Below are 18,919 nucleotides of genomic sequence, written 5' to 3'. Positions count from 1 at the left end.
ATTTTTATTATTTTATTGTTTCCCTTCTAACGTGGTGACTTTACCGAAAGAACCAAGAATATTAATCCCTGCAGTCACGAAAGCTTTAAATCAGATGGAGATTAGTCCACCCACGGTGTAGAAGGGAGTGAGATGTAACAGATGGAGAATAGTCCACACACAGTGTAGAAGGGAGTGAGATGGAACAGATGGAGATTAGTCCACCCACGGGTAGCAGGGAGTGAGATGTAACAGATGGAGATTAGTCCACACACGGGGTAGAAGGGAGTGAGATGGAACAGATGGAGATTAGTCCATACACGGTGTAGAAGGGCATGAGATGGAACAGATGGAGATTAGTCCACCCACGGGTAGCAGGGAGTGAGATGTAACAGATGGAGATTAGTCCACACACGGGGTAGAAGGGAGTGAGATGGAACAGATGTAGATTAGTCCACCCACGGTGTAGAAGGGCGTGAGATGGAACAGATGGAGATTATATTCTTGGTTCTTTCGGTAAAGTCACCAAGTAGAAGGGAAACAATAAAATAATAAAAATATAAAACAATAAAATTCTCACGACGTTTCGACTGCAACACAAGCAATCATCATCAGGTGTGAAAACCACAGCAAGAATTTCTTTTTTCAAATTTTCTTGCTGTGGTTTTCACACCTGTTGATGATTGCTTGTGTTGCAGTCGAAACGTCGTGAGAATTTTATTGTTTTATATTTTTATTATTTTATTGTTTCCCTTCTACGTGGTGGTGACTTTACCGAAAGAACCAAGCATATTAATCACTGCAGTCACGAAAGCTTTAAATCAAAATCTTAACACTTCCTTTATATTTTTTTAATCATAATAACGCTGACCGGGCAAAAATGATCCCGTGTACATATATTACTGTGTGACCCAAGATATTAATTATTTGATATATGCATTCTCCTTGTGCTGCTGCTCACATTTCGACGTTATCTGGTCTAACACCGGTGTCAGAAACGAGGCGATACAGGAGGCTGTGGCTTTGATGTAGGCCAATCAGTTACAAGGACAACGCGCACATGGTTATTATAATCATGATCAAGGCGTGTTGAGGTTTGTGTTGTCCTTGTACTGTTACACATTTTGACATTCTCTGGTCTAACACTGGTGTCAGAAACGAGGCGATAGAGGAGGCTGTGGCTCTGATGTAGGCCAATCAGTTAGTGTAGCGGTGGCAAGGAGATGTCAACTGCTTCGCCTGGTATACAGGAAGTCGTGGGTTCGATCCCGACTCTGGTGCCTGTTGTATATTCGGAGTTTTGCGGTTTCTTTCTCCCTGTGTTTGCATGGATTTTTCTCCGTGTCCTCCGTTCCCCCCCCCCCCGCCCCCGATTTAAATGTCCACTTTGACGACGATGAACCCGCTCCGTTGAGCTCTCAATTGTTACGATAGGCAGAGCCGCTTCTGAAATAGAGCCACATAGCCTCGGGCAGTGGGCCTTACTTGATCAAATAATAGTTGATGGCTTTAGTTTAGATGTTCGCTGCCTCGGCTGGTATACACAGGAGGCCGCCGGTTCGATCGCGACCCTGACGCCGGTTGTTTATTCGGAGTTTGCGTGACTATCTGCGTGACCTTACCATAAGAACCAAAGAATATGACATCCTGCAGTCAGGAAAGTTCTAAGTCGACATTTTGCGTGTCTCCCTTTCTCCCCTGTGGTCACGTGGATTTATTTTTCTCCGGTTCCCTGCGGGTGACCCCCCCACCCCCCCTCTCCTCTCCTCTTTCTCTTTCCACATTTAGAATAATTGCGACGGAAGATCTCCGTGCCAAGCTCAGCGGTGAGGCCCTTACACCTGGTTAAATAAAAAATAACAACGAGGCTTTAGCAAACGGATACAATAATATTTAAACGGTTGAATCCTTGATTTGAAGCTTTCCGTGACTGCAAGGATCCATGCTCTTTGGTTTGTTCCGTCAAGCCGTCAACGTAGGCGGGAAAAACAAAATAGATCACGACGTTCCCGGGCGCGACACCAAGCGTCCGTCGTGCTTTCCCACCTGCTGATGGGCGCTTGGTATTGCGCCCGAAACGTCGTGATTTATTGTATTTTATACCGACTACGTGGTGACTTTACGGAGAGAAACAAAGGATCCAGAGGCGGTTTCTCATTTTTGTTTTCAAGTTTAAAGGGCGATGCGTACACCGGCATCATCGTCATTATTTTTCCGGGCGCGTTTTGTCTGCATGCTCAAGTCCGCCCGGCGTGGATAGGTAGTTGTCTTTTAAAGGCCGCCTCTTGCAATGCCCTTGCGGCGGCGATCGTCATCTGTTCCGTGTCTGAACATCTTCACGCCTCCCTCCCCGCGTCCCTTCCGGCATTTGGCTTCTTTCGTCGGCGTCACTGCGGGCGACCTCGCGGCGTCACCACGGGGCTCAGGCGGCATACGGGCAGATGTTGACTACCTCGCCTGGTGCTCAGGAGGTCGTGGGTTCCATCCCGACCTGCTGCTGTCTATTTGGAGTCTGCGTCTCTCTCATCACCACGGTGGCTGTGAGATGTTGACTACCTCGCCTGGTGCTCAGGAGGTCGTGGGTTCCATCCCGACCTGCTGCTGTGTATTTGGAGTCTGCGTCTTTCTCATCATCATCATCATCGTGGTGGCTAGATGTTGACTACCTCACCTGGTCTACAGGAGGTCGTGCGTTCTATCCCGACCTGCTGCTGTGTATTTGGAGTCTGCGTCTTTCTCATCATCATCATCATCACCGTGGTGGCTAGGAGATGTTGACTACCTCGCCTGGTGCTCAGGAGGTCGTGGGTTTCATCCCGACCCTGTACATGTGGAGTCTGCGTCTCCCATCATCATCATCATCATCACGGTGGCTATGAGATGTTGACTACCTCGCCTGGTGCTCAGGAGGTCGTGGGTTCCATCCCGACCCTGTACATGTGGAGTCTGCATCTCTCACTCATCATCATCACGGTGGCTAGGAGATATTGACTACCTCGCCTGGTGCTCAGGAGGTCGTGGGTTCCATCCCGACCTGCTGCTGTGTATTTAGAGTCTGCGTCTCTCTCATCATCATCATTGTGGTGGCTAGGAGATGTTGACTACCTCGCCTGGTGCTCAGGAGGTCGTGGGTTCCATCCCGACCTGCTGCTGTGTATTTGGAGTCTGCGTCTCTCTCATCATCATCATCATCGTGGTGGCTAGGAGATGTTGACTACCTCGCCTGGTCTACAGGAGGTCGTGGGTGCGATCCCGACCCTGACGATGCCTGCTGCTGCTGCTGTATATTTGGAGTTTGCGTCTCTCTCATCATCATCATCACGGTGGCTATGAGATGTTAACTACCTTGCCTGGTGCTCAGGAGGTCGTGGGTTCGATCCCGACCCCTGACAATGCCTGCTGCTGTCTATTTGGAGTTTGCGTCTCTCTCATCATCATCACCGTGGCTAGGAGATGTTGATTACCTCACCTGGTGCTCAGGAGGTCGTGGGTTCCATCCCGACCTGCTGCTGTCTATTTGGAGTCTGCGTTTCTCTCATCATTATCGTGGTGGCTAGGAGATGTTGACTACCTCGCCTGGTGCTCAGGAGGTCGTGGGTTCCATCCCGACCTGCTGCTGTGTATTTGGAGTCTGCGTCTTTCTCATCATCATCACGGTGGCTACGAGATGTCGACTACCTCGCCTGGTTCTCAGGAGGTCGTGGGTTCCATCCCGACCTGCTGCTGTGTATTTGGAGTCTGCATCTCTCTCATCATCATCATGGTGGCTAGGAGATGTTGACTACCTCGCCTGGTGCTCAGGAGGTCGTGGGTTCCATCCCGACCTGCTGCTGTGTATTTGGAGTCTGCGTCTCTCTCATCACCACGGTGGCTAGGAGATGTTGACTACCTCGCCTGGTGCTCAGGAGGTCGTGGGTTCCATCTCGACCTGCTGCTGTGTATTTGGAGTCTGCGTCTTTCTCATCATCATCATCATCGTGGTGGCTAGGAGATGTTGACTACCTCGCCTGATGCTCAGAAGGTCGTGGGTTCCATCCCGACCTGCTGCTGTGTATTTGGAGTCTGCGTCTCTCTCATCATCATCATCACGGTGGCTAGGAGATGTTGACTACCTCGCCTGGTCTACAGGAGGTCGTGGGTGCGATCCCGACCCTGACGATGCCTGCTGCTGTATATTTGGAGTTTGCATCTCTCTCATCATCATCATCACGGTGGCTAGGAGATGTTAACTACCTCCCCTGGTGCTCAGGAAGTCGTGGGTTCGATCCTGACCCCTGACGATGCCTACTGCTGTATACTTGGAGTCTGCGTCTTTCTCATCATCATCATGGTGGCTAGATGTTGACTACCTCGCCTGTTTCTCAGGAGGTCGTGGGTTCCATCCCGACCTGCTGCTGTGTATTTGGAGTCTGCGTCTCTCTCATCATCATGGTGGCTGGGAGATGTTGGCTATCTCGCCTGGTCTACAGGAGGTCGTGGGTTCCATCCCGACCTGCTGCTGTGTATTTGGAGTCTGTGTCTTTCTCATCATCATCATCTCTTTGGCTAGGAGATGTTGACTACCTCGCCTGGTGCTCAGGAAGTCGTGGGTGCGATCCCGACCCTGACTATGCCTGCTGCTGCTGTATATTTGGAGTCTGCGTCTCTCTATCTCTCTCCTCATGGCCGCGTGGACTTTTCACCGCCACCCTGCCGGTTCTTCCGCTCCAAATTTGTAATGAGCGTCACCGCGCCCTCCGAGAGTAATTGATGGCTGCCGCTATAAATGTCCACGGCGATGACGCCGACGACGACAACGACGCCGACGAGCCGCCACTTCCCGTGAGCTGTCATTCGTGATGGCCGGGGTCGCTTGTGAACAAGAGCTACGTAGCAGCTCAGGAGTGAGGCCATACCTGGTAAAAAAAAAAAAATGTACTGGTAGGAAACGTCGTGGACTGGAAGCCCAACCAGGATTAAATCTCACAGGAGGCACGGGATTAATTGTTGTGTATGTCTGTGGATGTCTGTCCACGTGGGAGGGGTGGGGCTGGGTGGAGAGGGGAGGGTTTGGGGAGGGGCTGGGTGGGGAGTGGGAGGGGTGGGAGGGATGGGGCTGGGTGGGATGGGGCTGGGTGGGGAGGGGCTGGGTGGGGAGGGGCTGGTCACCCCGTGGTGCCCTTATAAAACTCAACGTTTAACCTACACACGCCGGCTTGTGCCCGCCCTCACAGTGGGGCATATTGTGCGGAACGCACCACCACGTGGTGCCGCCGTTGTTGACCCTGGCCATTGACCGAGCAACCCAACGTTCCTACCAGCTCCTCCCTCCGCAGGAGAATGTGTTAAACAAAACGTTTTAGGTTAACTTTTTGTTTTTGATGGAGCGGAAGTGGAGTGGAAAGTGCCGAGTTCGATTCCCGCTCACGGCCACTAACACCACCGGTGACGATTATTGGAACCGGTTCTGGGCCTCCCCTAGGTCGACTTGGCCTCAGCTGAGTACCTGGTGCGATGTGTAAACATCGCCTACTGGGGAGACAAAGGCGGCCGGGCGTGGTGCAGGTAGCCACCCACTCCCTCGTGTGCCACAGTGCCAGTAGCCTTCATTGGTGCTGCTCGCTAACAGCACTTGCCCCTGCAGCCTATTAGAAGCTACACGGGGGACCTTTGTCTTTGTGTATGTGTGAGTGTACGTACACGTGTGTCTGTGAGTGTACGTACACGTGTGTGTATGTATGTGTATGTATGTATGTGTGTATGTATGTGTATGTGTGTGTGTGTATGTGTGTGTGTATGTGTGTGAGTGTACGTACACGTGTGTGTGTATGTATGTGTGACTTCATCCAAATATTGGATGAAGTCACCCCCTGTGAGTGGCTGGCTGAGGTGCCATCTGCTGAGGAAGTATTGAAGGCGATCCGGAGTCTGAGACCAGGAAAGGCAGCGGGCAGAGATGATCTCCCAAGCGAAATGCTGAGGGAGGGTGGCGTTTGTGCACAGACTGCCCTATATGACATCATAACAACAGTCTGGACCACTGGACGGGTTCGGCAGGATTGGAAGGATGCCCTGGTGGTCCCCCTTTTTAAGAAGGGGGACCGCACAGACTGTAACAACTACAGGGGCATCTCACTCCTCAGTGTGCCGGGAAAGGTCCTGGCAAGGATTATTCAGCATCGCCTTGCCAGGCACGCTGAGGAGAGGCTTGCGGAGCCCCAATGCGGTTTCAGGAAAGGGCGGTCCTGCACAGATGCCATATTTTCTGTCCGTCTGCTACAGCAGAGGTGTAGGGAATTCCAACAAGACCTACATCTCTGCTTTATTGACCTGGTCAAGGCCTATGATACCATCAGTAGGCCTGGGCTCTGGGTCGTTCTTCGTGCTTTTGGAGTACCTGACCCTCTGCTCACGATCATTAAGGACCTTCATGATGGTGAGCGGGCCCGGGTAAAATTACGTGGCCGGGAGTCAGAGCCATTCCCTGTACACCTTGGGGTGCGACAGGGATGTCCTCTGGCTCCCACATTATTTAACATCTATTTTGACCACGTAGTTCGTGAAGCCTTCAATAGCTGTACCGGGGGAATCTCCATATGGTACAGATATAATGGGAGGCTAATCGATGCCCGGGTGCGGTCAAGGGATGGCTCCCTATTGCTCAACCACGTTATGTATGCTGATGACTTGGTAATAGCTGCTCAGTCAGAGGAGGAGTTGCAGACGCTGCTGCTGAGACTGGAGCGTGCCACTAAGAGGTGGGGCCTTACCATCAGCCCCACCAAAACTAAGCACCTGCCTGGGTATTTTGTACCATCGGACACTCCACCCCCACAACTCCCAATCGGTGATGGGGCAGTTGTGGAGAGAGTGGAGAGTTTCCCATACCTGGGCAGTGTGCTTATGACTGGCTCCAGTTTAACAGCAGAGGTCTCACTCCGAATCAGTCGAGCGGCAATATCTTTTCATCGGTTGCGTAACGCTGTGTGGAAGCTACCTGGTCTGTCGCTCCGCACTAAGCTTCAGGTCTTCTCGGCCACGGTCATTCCCTCCCTTCTCTACGCTTGCGAAACGTGGACCCCCCTAATGGAACATCTTCGCCGGTTAGAAACATTTAGGCTGACCTGCCTACGATCCATCCTGGGTTTAACCAGACTGGATTGTGTGAGGAGCTCACAAATCCTTGAAAGATCTGGGCAGGGTCCCATCGGTGAGCTCCTCCGGCAGGCAAGGCTGCGATGGCTGGGTCATGTAGCCCGCATGCCCAGCCACCGCATGCCGAAACAGCTTTTGTTTGGCCGGATTGAGGGGGCTAAGCGGGCGCGGCACGGGCTAGAGAAGAGATGGAGTGATGTGGTACAGGAGGACGTGGAGCTGAGTGGACTTGCCGATGACTGGTACCAGCGGTGTCAAGATCGGCCTCTGTGGAGGAGGCTCGTGAAGGATGCTACTGGGCAGTTGGAGGCAGTCGCCCTCCAACAACAACGGAGGGCGGAGGAGCGACGCTCACAACAGCGAGCGGAGCGCCGGGTGGCTAAAGCACAGCAGGTTGGCACAGTAGGGGGCACAGGTGGTGCATCAGCCAGTCATCTCAGTCAGTCGACCCGTGGCACCTGGGTCTGCCCCGTGACCTCCTGCCAGCGGGCGTTCGACACTTCACGTGGCCTCAGGGTGCACATAGCCTGGCACAAGCGTCGTGGTGACGTCACCGCCACTTAGTGGTGAATGGCGGTTGTTGTTGTTGTTGTTGTTGATGTGTGTATGTGTGTGTATGTGTGTGTGTGTACGTACACGTGTGTGTGTGTTTTTGATGGGGCATCTCACTCCTCAGTGTACCGGGAAAGGTCCTGGCAAGGATTATTCAGCATCGCCTTGCCAGGCACGCTGAGGAGAGGCTTGCGGAGCCCCAATGCGGTTTCAGGAAAGGGCGGTCCTGCACAGATGCCATATTTTCTGTCCGTCTGCTACAGCAGAGGTGTAGGGAATTCCAACAAGACCTACATCTCTGCTTTATTGACCTGGTCAAGGCCTATGATACCATCAGTAGGCCTGGGCTCTGGGTCGTTCTTTGTGCTTTTGGAGTACCTGACCCTCTGCTCACGATCATTAAGGACCTTCATGATGGTGAGCGGGCCCGGGTAAAACTACGTGGCCGGGAGTCAGAGCCATTCCCTGTACACCTTGGGGTGCGACAGGGATGTCCTCTGGCTCACACATTATTTAACATCTATTTTGACCACGTAGTTCGTGAAGCCTTCAATAGCTGTACCGGGGGAATCTCCATATGGTACAGATATAATGGGAGGCTAATCGATGCCCGGGTGCGGTCAAGGGATGGCTCCCTATTGCTCAACCACGTTATGTATGCTGATGATTTGGTAATAGCTGCTCAGTCAGAGGAGGAGTTGGAGACGCTGCTGCTGAGACTGGAGCGTGCCACTAAGAGGTGGGGCCTTACCATCAGCCCCACCAAAACTAAGCACCTGCCTGGGTATTTTGTACCATCGGACACTCCACCCCCACAACTCCCAATCGGTGATGGGGCAGTTGTGGAGAGAGTGGAGAGTTTCCCATACCTGGGCAGTGTGCTTATGACTGGCTCCAGTTTAACAGCAGAGGTCTCACTCCGAATCAGTCGAGCGGCAATATCTTTTCATCGGTTGCATAACGCTGTGTGGAAGCTACCTGGTCTGTCGCTCCGCACTAAGCTTCAGGTCTTCTCGGCCACGGTCATTCCCTCCCTTCTCTACGCTTGCGAAACGTGGACCCCCCTAATGGAACATCTTCGCCGGTTAGAAACATTTAGGCTGGCCTGCCTACGATCCATCCTGGGTTTAACCAGACTGGATTGTGTGAGGAGCTCACAAATCCTTGAAAGATCTGGGCAGGGTCCCATCGGTGAGCTCCTCCGGCAGGCAAGGCTGCGATGGCTGGGTCATGTAGCCCGCATGCCCAGCCACCGCATGCCGAAACAGCTTTTGTTTGGCCGGATTGAGGGGGCTAAGCGGGCGCGGCACGGGCTAGAGAAGAGATGGAGTGATGTGGTACAGGAGGACGTGGAGCTGAGTGGACTTGCCGATGACTGGTACCAGCGGTGTCAAGATCGGCCTCTGTGGAGGAGGCTCGTGAAGGATGCTACTGGGCAGTTGGAGGCAGTCGCCCTCCAACAACAACGGAGGGCGGAGGAGCGACGCTCACAACAGCGAGCGGAGCGCCGGGTGGCTAAAGCACAGCAGGTTGGCACAGTAGGGGGCACAGGTGGTGCATCAGCCAGTCATCTCAGTCAGTCGACCCGTGGCACCTGGGTCTGCCCCGTGACCTCCTGCCAGCGGGCGTTCGACACTTCACGTGGCCTGAGGGTGCACATAGCCTGGCACAAGCGTCGTGGTGACGTCACCGCCACTTAGTGGCGAATGGCGGTTGTTGTTGTATGTGTGTGTGAGTGTGTGTGAGTGTGTGTGTGAGTGTGTGTGTATGTGGGTGTATGTGTGTGTGTGAGTGCGGTGCGTAGTAAACATCGTCACTGGGGGGGGAGACAAAGGCGGCCGGGCGTGGTGCTGCCCACCCACCCCCTCGTGTGTACCACAGTGCCGGTAGCCCTCACAGGCACTGCTGCTACTCACTAACTGCACTTGCCCCTACAGCCTGCGTGCACTACACGAGGGACCTTTGTCTTTGCATCGGCAATTATCGCAACTGAGTTCGATCCCAGCTCACGGCCACCAAAGAGACAAAGGTCCCTCGTGTAGCCTCTAACAGGCTGTAGGGGCAAGTGCTGTTAGTAGCGAGTAGCAGCAGCACCTATGAAGGTAGACACAGACAAAGGTCCCCCGTGTAGCCTCTAACAGACTGCAGGGGCAATTGCTGTTAGTAGCGAGTAGCAGCAGCACCTGTGAAGGTAGACACAGACAAAGGTCCCCCGTGTAGCCTCTAACAGACTGCAGGGGCAAGTGCTGTTAACGAGCAGCACCTGTGAAGGCTACCGGCACTGCGGTACACACGAGGGGGTGGGTGGCTACCAGCACGACGCCCGGCCGCCTTTGTCTCCCCCCCCAGTGGCGATGTTCACTACACACCACACACAGCACCAGGCGCTCATTTGAGGCTGAGCCAACCTAGGGGAGGCCCAGGACCGGTTCAGAGAATCGCTATCACTGCTGGTGTTGCCGGTGTAACAGCACTTGCCCCCATCTCTTGCTAGAAGTGGGACCCCTTTGTGGGTGCGCGCGTCTCTCCGCAGAGCTCCAGCTGAAGGGCATCGTGACGCGCCTCTACTGCCGGCAGGGCTACTACCTGCAGATTCACGGCGAAGGCGCCATCGGCGGCACCAAGGACGAGGGCAGCCACCTGGGTGAGGGCGCTGTGCACGCGCACACGGAAAGACACACACACAGACACACAGACACACACACAGACACACAGACACACACACAGACACACGGACACACGCGCAGATACACAGACACACACACAGACACACACACAGACACACGCACACATGGACACACACACACAGACACGCACACACAGACACGCACACACAGACACGTGCAAACAGACACACACACAACAACAACAACAACAACCGCCATTCGCCACTAAGTGGCAGTGACGTCACCACGACGCTTGTGCCAGGACTTGTGCACCTTGAGGCCACGTGGAGTGTCGAACGCCCGCTGGCAGGAGGTCACGGGGCAGACCCAGGTGCCACAGGTCGACTGACTGAGATGACTGGCCGATGCACCACCTGTGCCCCCTACTGTGCCAACCTGCTGTGCTTTAGCCACCCGGCGCTCCGCTCGTTGTTGTGAGCGTCGCTCCTCCGCCCTCCGTTGTTGTTGGAGGGCGACTGCCTCCAACTCCCCAGTAGCGTCCTTCACGAGCCTCCTCCACAGAGACCGATCTTGACACCGCTGGTACCAGTCATCGGCAAGTCCATTCAGCTCCACGTTCTCCTGTACCACATCACTCCATCTCTTCTCTAGCCCGTGCCGCGCCCGCTTAGCCCCCTCGATCTGGCCGAACAAAAGCTGTTTCGGCATGCGGTGGCTGGGCATGCGGGCTACATGACCCAGCCATCGCAGCCTTGCCCGCCGGAGGAGCTCACCGATGGGACCTTGCCCAGAACTTTCAAGGATTTGTGAGCTCCTCACACAATCCAGTCTGGTTAAACCCAGGATGGATCGTAGGCAGGCCAGCCTAAATGTTTCTAACCGGCGAAGATGTTCCATTAGGGGGGTCCACGTTTTGCAAGCATAGAGAAGGGAGGGAATGACCGTGGCCGAGAAGACCTGAAGCTTAGTGCGGAGCGACAGACCAGGTAGCTTCCACACAGCGTTACGCAACCGATGAAAAGATATTGCCGCTCGACTGATTCGGAGTGAGACCTCTGCTGTTAAACTGGAGCCGGTCATAAGCACACTTTCCAGGTATGGGAAACTCTCCACTCTCTCCACAACTGCCCCATCACCGATTGGGAGTTGTGGGGGTGGAGTGTCCGATGGTACAAAATACCCAGGCAGGTGCTTAGTTTTGGTGGGGCTGATGGTAAGGCCCCATCTCTTAGTGGCACGCTCTAGTCTCAGCAGCAGCGTCTCCAACTCCTCCTCTGAATGAGCAGCTATTACCAAATCATCAGCATACATAACGTGGTTGAGCAATAGGGAGCCATCCCTTGACCACACCCGGGCATCGATCATTCTCCCATTATATCTGTACCATATGGAGATTCCCCCGGTACAGCTATTGAAGGCTTCATGAACTACGTCGTCGAAATAGATGTTAAATAATGTGGGAGCCAGCGGACATCCCTGTCGCACCCCAAGGTGTACAGGGAAAGGCTCGGACTCCCGGCCACGTAGTTTTACCCGGGCCCGCTCACCATCATGAAGGTCCTTAATGATCGTGAGCAGAGGGTCAGGTACTCCAAAAGCACGAAGAACAACCCAGAGCCCAGGCCTATTGATGGTATCATAGGCCTTGACCAGGTCAATAAAGCAGAGATGTAGGTCTTGCTGGAATTCCCTACACCTCTGCTGTAGCAGACGGACAGAAAATATGGCATCTGTGCAGGACCGCCCTTTCCTGAAACCGCACTGGGGCTCCGCAAGCCTCTCCTCAGCGTGCCTGGCAAGGCGATGTTGAATAATCCTTGCCAGGACCTTTCCCGGCTTACTGAGGAGTGAAATGCCCCTGTAGTTGTTACAGTCTGTGCGGTCCCCCTTCTTAAAGAGGGGGACCACCAGGGCATCCTTCCAATCCTGTGGAACCCGTCCAGTGGTCCAGACTGTTGTTATGATGTCATTTAGGGCAGTGCACAAACTCCACCCTCCCTCAGCATTTCGCTTGGGAGATCATCTCTGCCCGCTGCCTTTCCTGGTCTCAGACTCCGGATCGCCCTCAGTACTTCCTCAACAGATGGCACAGATGGCACACGCACACAGACACACAGACACAAACACAGACACACACAGACCCACACACACGCACACATGGACACACGCACACAGACACACTCACACAGACACACTCACGGACACACTCAGACACACACTCATGGACACACGCACGGACACTGAGTGGGTGAGTGAGTGAGTGTGTGGGTGAGTGAGTGAGTGTGTGGGTGAGTGAGTGAGTGACTGAGTGGGTGAGTGAGTGAGTGGGTGAGTGAGTAAGTGAGCAGCGGGTGAGTGAGTGACTGAGTGGGTGAGTGAGTGACTGAGTGGGTGAGTGAGTGGGTGAGTGAGTGACTGAGTGGGTGAGTGACTGAGTGAGTGAGTGTGTGAGTGAGTGGGTGACTGAGTGGGTGAGTGAGTGGGTGAGTGAGTGAGTGGGTGTGTTAGTGAGTGACTGAGTGGTTGAGTGAGTGAGTGTGTGGGTGAGTGAGTGAGTGTGTGGGTGAGTGGGTGAGTGAGTGTGTGGGTGAGTGAGTGAGTGACTGAGTGACTGAGTGACTGAGTGGGTGAGTGACTGAGTGGGTGAGTGAATGAGTGGGTGAGTGGGTGAGTGAGTGGGTGAGTGGGTGAGTGAGTGGGTGAGTGAGTGAGTGAGCAGAGGGTGAGTGAGTGACTGAGTGGGTGAGTGAGTGACTGAGTGGGTGAGTGGGTGAGTGAGTGGGTGAGTGAGTGAGCAGCGGGTGAGTGTGTGACTGAGTGGGTGAGTGACTGAGTGGGTGAGTGAGTGACTGATTGGGTGAGTGGGTGAGTGAGTGACTGAGTGAGTGGGTGAGTGAGTGACTAAAGGGGTGAGTGAGTGAGTGACTAAAGGGGTGAGTGAGTGACTGAGTGGGTGAGTGACTGAGTGGGTGAGTGAGTGAGTGACTGAGTAGGTGAGTGAGTGAGTATGTGGGTGAGTGAGTGAGTGAGTAGGTGAGTGAGTGACTGAGTGGGTGAGTGAGTGACTGAGTGGGTGAGTGAGTGACTGAGTGGGTGAGTGAGTGACTGAGTGAGTGAGTGACTGAGTGGGTGAGTGACTGAGTGGGTGAGTGAGTGGGTGAGTGGGTGGGTGAGTGAGTGACTGAGTGAGTGACTGAGTGGGTGAGTGAGTGAGCAGCGGGTCAGTGTTCGGGAGACGGCGAATCGTCACCACTGCCATCCGCCACCCACTGCCATTGTGAGCCTGTGGGGGAGGTGTGAAGTGGGTGGAGGTGGAGGGGTTTGGGGGGCGGGGGGGTTTCCCGCGCATGCGCACGAGCGCCGCGCCCTTGCCGCGCTGCTCGTCACGCTCGCGAGGAGAGCGTTGCCTCGCCGCACCGCCTACGGCGTTGCCACGGCAACCACCGGATTTTTACTCCTCGCGGAGCCCCCCACGCCCCCACGCCCCTCCCCTCCACTCGCCCCTCCCCTCCACTCGCCCCTCCCCTCCACTCGCCCCTCCCCTCCACTCCCCCACGCCCCTCCCCACCACTCCCCCACCCCCCGCCCCTCCACTCCCCCACGCCCCTCCCCTCCACTCCCCACTCCCCTCCACTCCCCCACGCCCCTCCCCTCCACTCCCCCCTCCGTCCCCCCCCCACCAATGCTCGCCCCCCACCAATGCTCGCCCCCCACCCCTCCTGTCCAAACCCACCTCCCTCTTTACACCCCTCGCCACCTTCATTCCCCTACCCCCCCCTCCTCCCCAGCTGCCACTGACGGGTGACCCTAGGCAAGGCCCACACAGTGTCTGTGACACGACCATTGTGAACCCCCTGAGAGAGAGAGACACCCAGACCCAGGGCTTGAACCCAGACTCTCAGTGTCTGTGACACGGCCATCGTGAACCGCCTGAGAGAGAGAGACACCCAGACCCAGGGCTTGAACCCAGGATCTCAGTGTCTCTGACACGGCCATCGTGAAACCCCTGAGAGAGAGACACCCAGACCCAGGGCTTGAACCCAGACTCTCAGTGTCTGTGACACGACCATCGTGAACCCCATGAGAGAGAGAGAGAGAGACACCCAGACCCAGGGCTTGAACCCAGACTCTCAGTGTCTGTGACACGGCCATTGTGAACCCCCTGAGAGAGAGAGACAACCAGACCCAGGGCTTGAACCCAGGATCTTAGTGTCTGTGACACGGCCATTGTGAACCCCCTGAGAGAGAGACACACAGACCCAGGGCTTGAACCCAGACTCTCAGTGTTTGTGACACGGCCATTGTGAACCCCCTGAGAGAGAGAGACACCCAGACCCAGGGCTTGTACCCAGACTCTCAGTGTCTGTGACACGGCCAGCGTGAACCCCCTGAGAGAGACACCCAGACCCAGGGCTTGAACACAGGATCTCATTGTCTCTGACACGGCCATTGTGAACCCCCTGAGAGAGAGAGAGAGACACCCAGACCCAGGGCTTGAACCCAGAATTTCAGTGTCTGTGACACGGCCATCGTGAACCCCCTGAGAGAGAGAGAGACACCCAGAACCAGGGCTTAAACCCAGGATCTCAGTGTCTGTGACACGGCCATCGTGAACCCCCTGAGAGAGAGAGACACCCAGACCCAGGGCTTGAACCCAGCATCTCAGTGTCTGTGACACGGCCATTGTGAACCCCCTGAGAGAGAAAGAGACACCCAGACCCAGGGCTTGAACCCAGGACCTCAGTGTCTGTGACACGGCCATTGTGAACCCCCTGAGAGAGAGAGAGACCCAGACCCAGGGCTTGAACCCAGGTTGTCAGTGTCTCTGACACGGCCATCGTGAACCCCCTGAGAGAGAGAGACACCCAGACCCAGGGCTTGAACCCAGACTCTCAGTGTCTGTGACACGGCCATCGTGAACCCCCCTGAGAGAGAGACACCCAGACCCAGGGCTTGAACCCAGGATCTCAGTGTCTGTGACACGGTCATCGTGAAACCCCTGAGAGAGAGAGAGAGAGACACCCAGACCCAGGGCTTGAACCCAGACTCTCAGTGTCTGTGACACGACCATTGTGAACCCCCAGAGAGAGAGAGACACCCAGACCCAGGGCTTGAACCCAGACTCTCAGTGTCTGTGACACGGCCATTGTGAACCCCCTGAGAGAGAGAGAGACACCCAGACCCAGGGCTTGAACCCAGGATCTCAGTGTCTGTGACACGGCCATTGTGAACCCCCTGAGAGAGAGACACCCAGACCCAGGGCTTGAACCCAGACTCTCAGTGTTTGTGACACGGCCATTGTGAACCCCCTGAGAGAGAGAGACACCCAGACCCAGGGCTTGTACCCAGACTCTCAGTGTCTGTGACACGGCCAGCGTGAACCCCCTGAGAGAGACACCCAGACCCACGGCTTGAACCCAGGATCTCATTGTCTCTGACACGGCCATTGTGAACCACCTGAGAGAGAGAGAGAGAGACACCCAGACCCAGGGCTTGAACCCAGAATTTCAGTGTCTGTGACACGGCCATCGTGAACCCCCTGAGAGAGAGAGACACCCAGACCCAGGGCTTGAACCCAGGATCTCAGTGTCTGTGACACGGCCATCGTGAACCCCCTGAGAGAGAGAGACACCCAGACCCAGGGCTTGAACCCAGCATCTCAGTGTCTGTGACACGGCCATTGTGAACCCCCTGAGAGAGAAAGAGACACCCAGACCCAGGGCTTGAACCCAGGATCTCAGTGTCTGTGACACGGCCATTGTGAACCCCCTGAGAGAGAGAGAGACACAGACCCAGGGCTTGAACCCAGGTTATCAGTGTCTCTGACACGGCCATCGTGAACCCCCTGAGAGAGAGAGACACCCAGACCCAGGGCTTGAACCCAGGATCTCAGTGTCTGTGACACGGTCATCGTGAACCGCCTGAGAGAGAGAGACACCCAGACCCAGGGCTTGAACCCATGTTATCAGTGTCTCTGACACGGCCATCGTAAAACCCCTGAGAGAGAGAGAGAGAGACACCCAGACCCAGAGCTTGAACCCAGACTCTCAGTGTCTGTGACACGACCATCGTGAACCCCATGAGAGAGAGAGAGAGACACCCAGACCCAGGGCTTGAACCCAGGATCTCAGTGTCTGTCACACCGCCATTGTGAACCCCCAGAGAGAGAGAGACACCCAGACCCAGGGCTTGAACCCAGACTCTCAGTGTCTGTGACACGGCCATTGTGAACCCCCTGAGAGAGAGAGATACACCCAGACCCAGGGCTTGAACCCAGGATCTCAGTGTCTGTGACACGGCCATTGTGAACCCCCTGAGAGAGAGACACCCAGACCCAGGGCTTGAACCCAGACTCTCAGTGTTTGTGACACGGCCATTGTGAACCCCCTGAGAGAGAGAGACACCCAGACCCAGGGCTTGTACCCAGACTCTCAGTGTCTGTGACACGGCCAGCGTGAACCCCTTGAGAGAGACACCCAGACACAGGGCTTGAACCCAGGATCTCATTGTCTCTGACACGGCCATTGTGAACCCCCTGAGAGAGAGAGAGACACTCAGACCCAGGGCTTGAACCCAGAATTTCAGTGTCTGTGACACGGCCATCGTGAACCCCCTGAGAGAGAGAGACACCCAGACCCAGGGCTTGAACCCAGCACTCAGTGTCTGTGACACGGCCATTGTGAACCCCCTGAGAGAGAAAGAGACACCCAGACCCAAGGCTTGAACCCAGGATCTCAGTGTCTGTGACACGGCCATTGTGAACCCCCTGAGAGAGACCCAGACCCAGGGCTTGAACCCAGGTTATCAGTGTCTCTGACACGGCCATCGTGAACCCCCTGAGAGAGAGAGACACCCAGACCCAGGGCTTGAACCCAGACTCTCAGTGTCTGTGACACGGCCATCGTGAACCCCCCTGAGAGAGAGAGACACCCAGACCCAGGGCTTGAACCCAGGTTCTCAGTGTCTGTGACACGGTCATCGTGAACCGCCTGAGAGAGAGAGACACCCAGACCCAGGGCTTGAACCCATGTTATCAGTGTCTCTGACACGGCCATCGTGAACCCCCTGAGAGAGAGAGAGACACCCAGACCCAGGGCTTGAACCCAGACTCTCAGTGTCTGTGACACGGCCATCGTGAACCCCATAAGAGAGAGGGAGAGACACCCAGACCCAGGGCTTGAACCCAGGATCTCATTGTCTCTGACACGGCCATTGTGAACCCCCTGAGAGAGAGAGAGAGACACCCAGACCCAGGGCTTGAACCCAGAATTTCAGTGTCTGTGACACGGCCATCGTGAACCCCCTGAGAGAGAGAGACACCCAGACCCAGGGCTTGAACCCAGGATCTCAGTGTCTGTGACACGGCCATCGTGAACCCCCTGAGAAAGAGAGACACCCAGACCCAGGGCTTGAACCCAGCATCTCAGTGTCTGTGACACGGCCATTGTGAACCCCCTGAGAGAGAAAGAGACACCCAGACCCAGGGCTTGAACCCAGGATCTCAGTGTCTGTGACACGGCCATTGTGAACCCCCTGAGAGAGAGAGAGAGACCCAGACCCAGGGCTTGAACCAAGGTTATCAGTGTCTCTGACACGGCCATCGTGAACCCCCTGAGAGAGAGAGACACCCAGACCCAGCGCTTGAACCCAGGATCTCAGTGTATGTGACACGGTCATCGTGAACCGCCTGAGAGAGAGAGACACCCAGACCCAGGGCTTGAACCCATGTTATCAGTGTCTCTGACACGGCCATCGTAAAACCCCTGAGAGAGAGAGAGAGACACCCAGACCCAGGGCTTGAACCCAGACTCTCAGTGTCTGTGACACGACCATCGTGAACCCCATGAGAGAGAGAGAGAGATACACCCAGACCCAGGGCTTGAACCCAGGATCTCAGTGTCTGTGACACGGCCATTGTGAACCCCCAGAGAGAGAGAGACGCCCAGACCCAGGGCTTGAACCCAGACTCTCAGTGTCTGTGACACGGCCATTGTGAACCCCCTGAGAGAGAGAGATACACCCAGACCCAGGGCTTGAACCCAGGATCTCAGTGTCTGTGACACGGCCATTGTGAACCCCCTGAGAGAGAGACACCCAGACCCAGGGCTTGAACCCAGACTCTCAGTGTTTGTGACACGGCCATTGTGAACCCCCTGAGAGAGAGAGACACCCAGACCCAGGGCTTGTACCCAGACTCTCAGTGTCTGTGACACGGCCAGCGTGAACCCCTTGAGAGAGACACCCAGACACAGGGCTTGAACCCAGGATCTCATTGTCTCTGACACGGCCATTGTGAACCCCCTGAGAGAGAGAGAGACACCCAGACCCAGGGCTTGAACCCAGAATTTCAGTGTCTGTGACACGGCCATCGTGAACCCCCTGAGAGAGAGAGACACCCAGACCCAGGGCTTGAACCCAGCATCTCAGTGTCTGTGACACGGCCATTGTGAACCCCCTGAGAGAGAAAGAGACACCCAGACCCAGGGCTTGAACCCAGGATCTCAGTGTCTGTGACACGGCCATTGTGAACCCCCTGAGAGAGACCCAGACCCAGGGCTTGAACCCAGGTTATCAGTGTCTCTGACACGGCCATCGTGAACCCCCTGAGAGAGAGAGACACCCAGACC

General features: G+C 55.4%; 1 protein-coding gene across 1 annotated transcript in view; it reads left to right on the top strand.

Annotated features, from left to right (window-relative positions):
- The window catches only part of LOC116938463 (fibroblast growth factor 14-like), a 557,958-nt gene that overhangs the window by 253,127 nt on the left and 285,912 nt on the right, over nucleotides 1–18,919 (top strand). The window contains exon 2 of the mRNA XM_076054702.1: nucleotides 10,199–10,309. Coding sequence (XP_075910817.1) covers nucleotides 10,199–10,309 — 111 coding nt within the window. The remainder of the gene's footprint in view (nucleotides 1–10,198; nucleotides 10,310–18,919) is intronic.

The sequence above is a fragment of the Petromyzon marinus genome, chromosome 67, assembly GCF_048934315.1.
Source record: "Petromyzon marinus isolate PM22_M1 ecotype Great Lakes invasive population chromosome 67, UKy_Petmar_22M1.pri1.0, whole genome shotgun sequence".
Lineage (NCBI taxonomy): Eukaryota > Metazoa > Chordata > Hyperoartia > Petromyzontiformes > Petromyzontidae > Petromyzon > Petromyzon marinus.
Note: the sequence above shows the minus strand (reverse complement) of the source record. Positions and strands in the feature narration are given on the sequence as shown.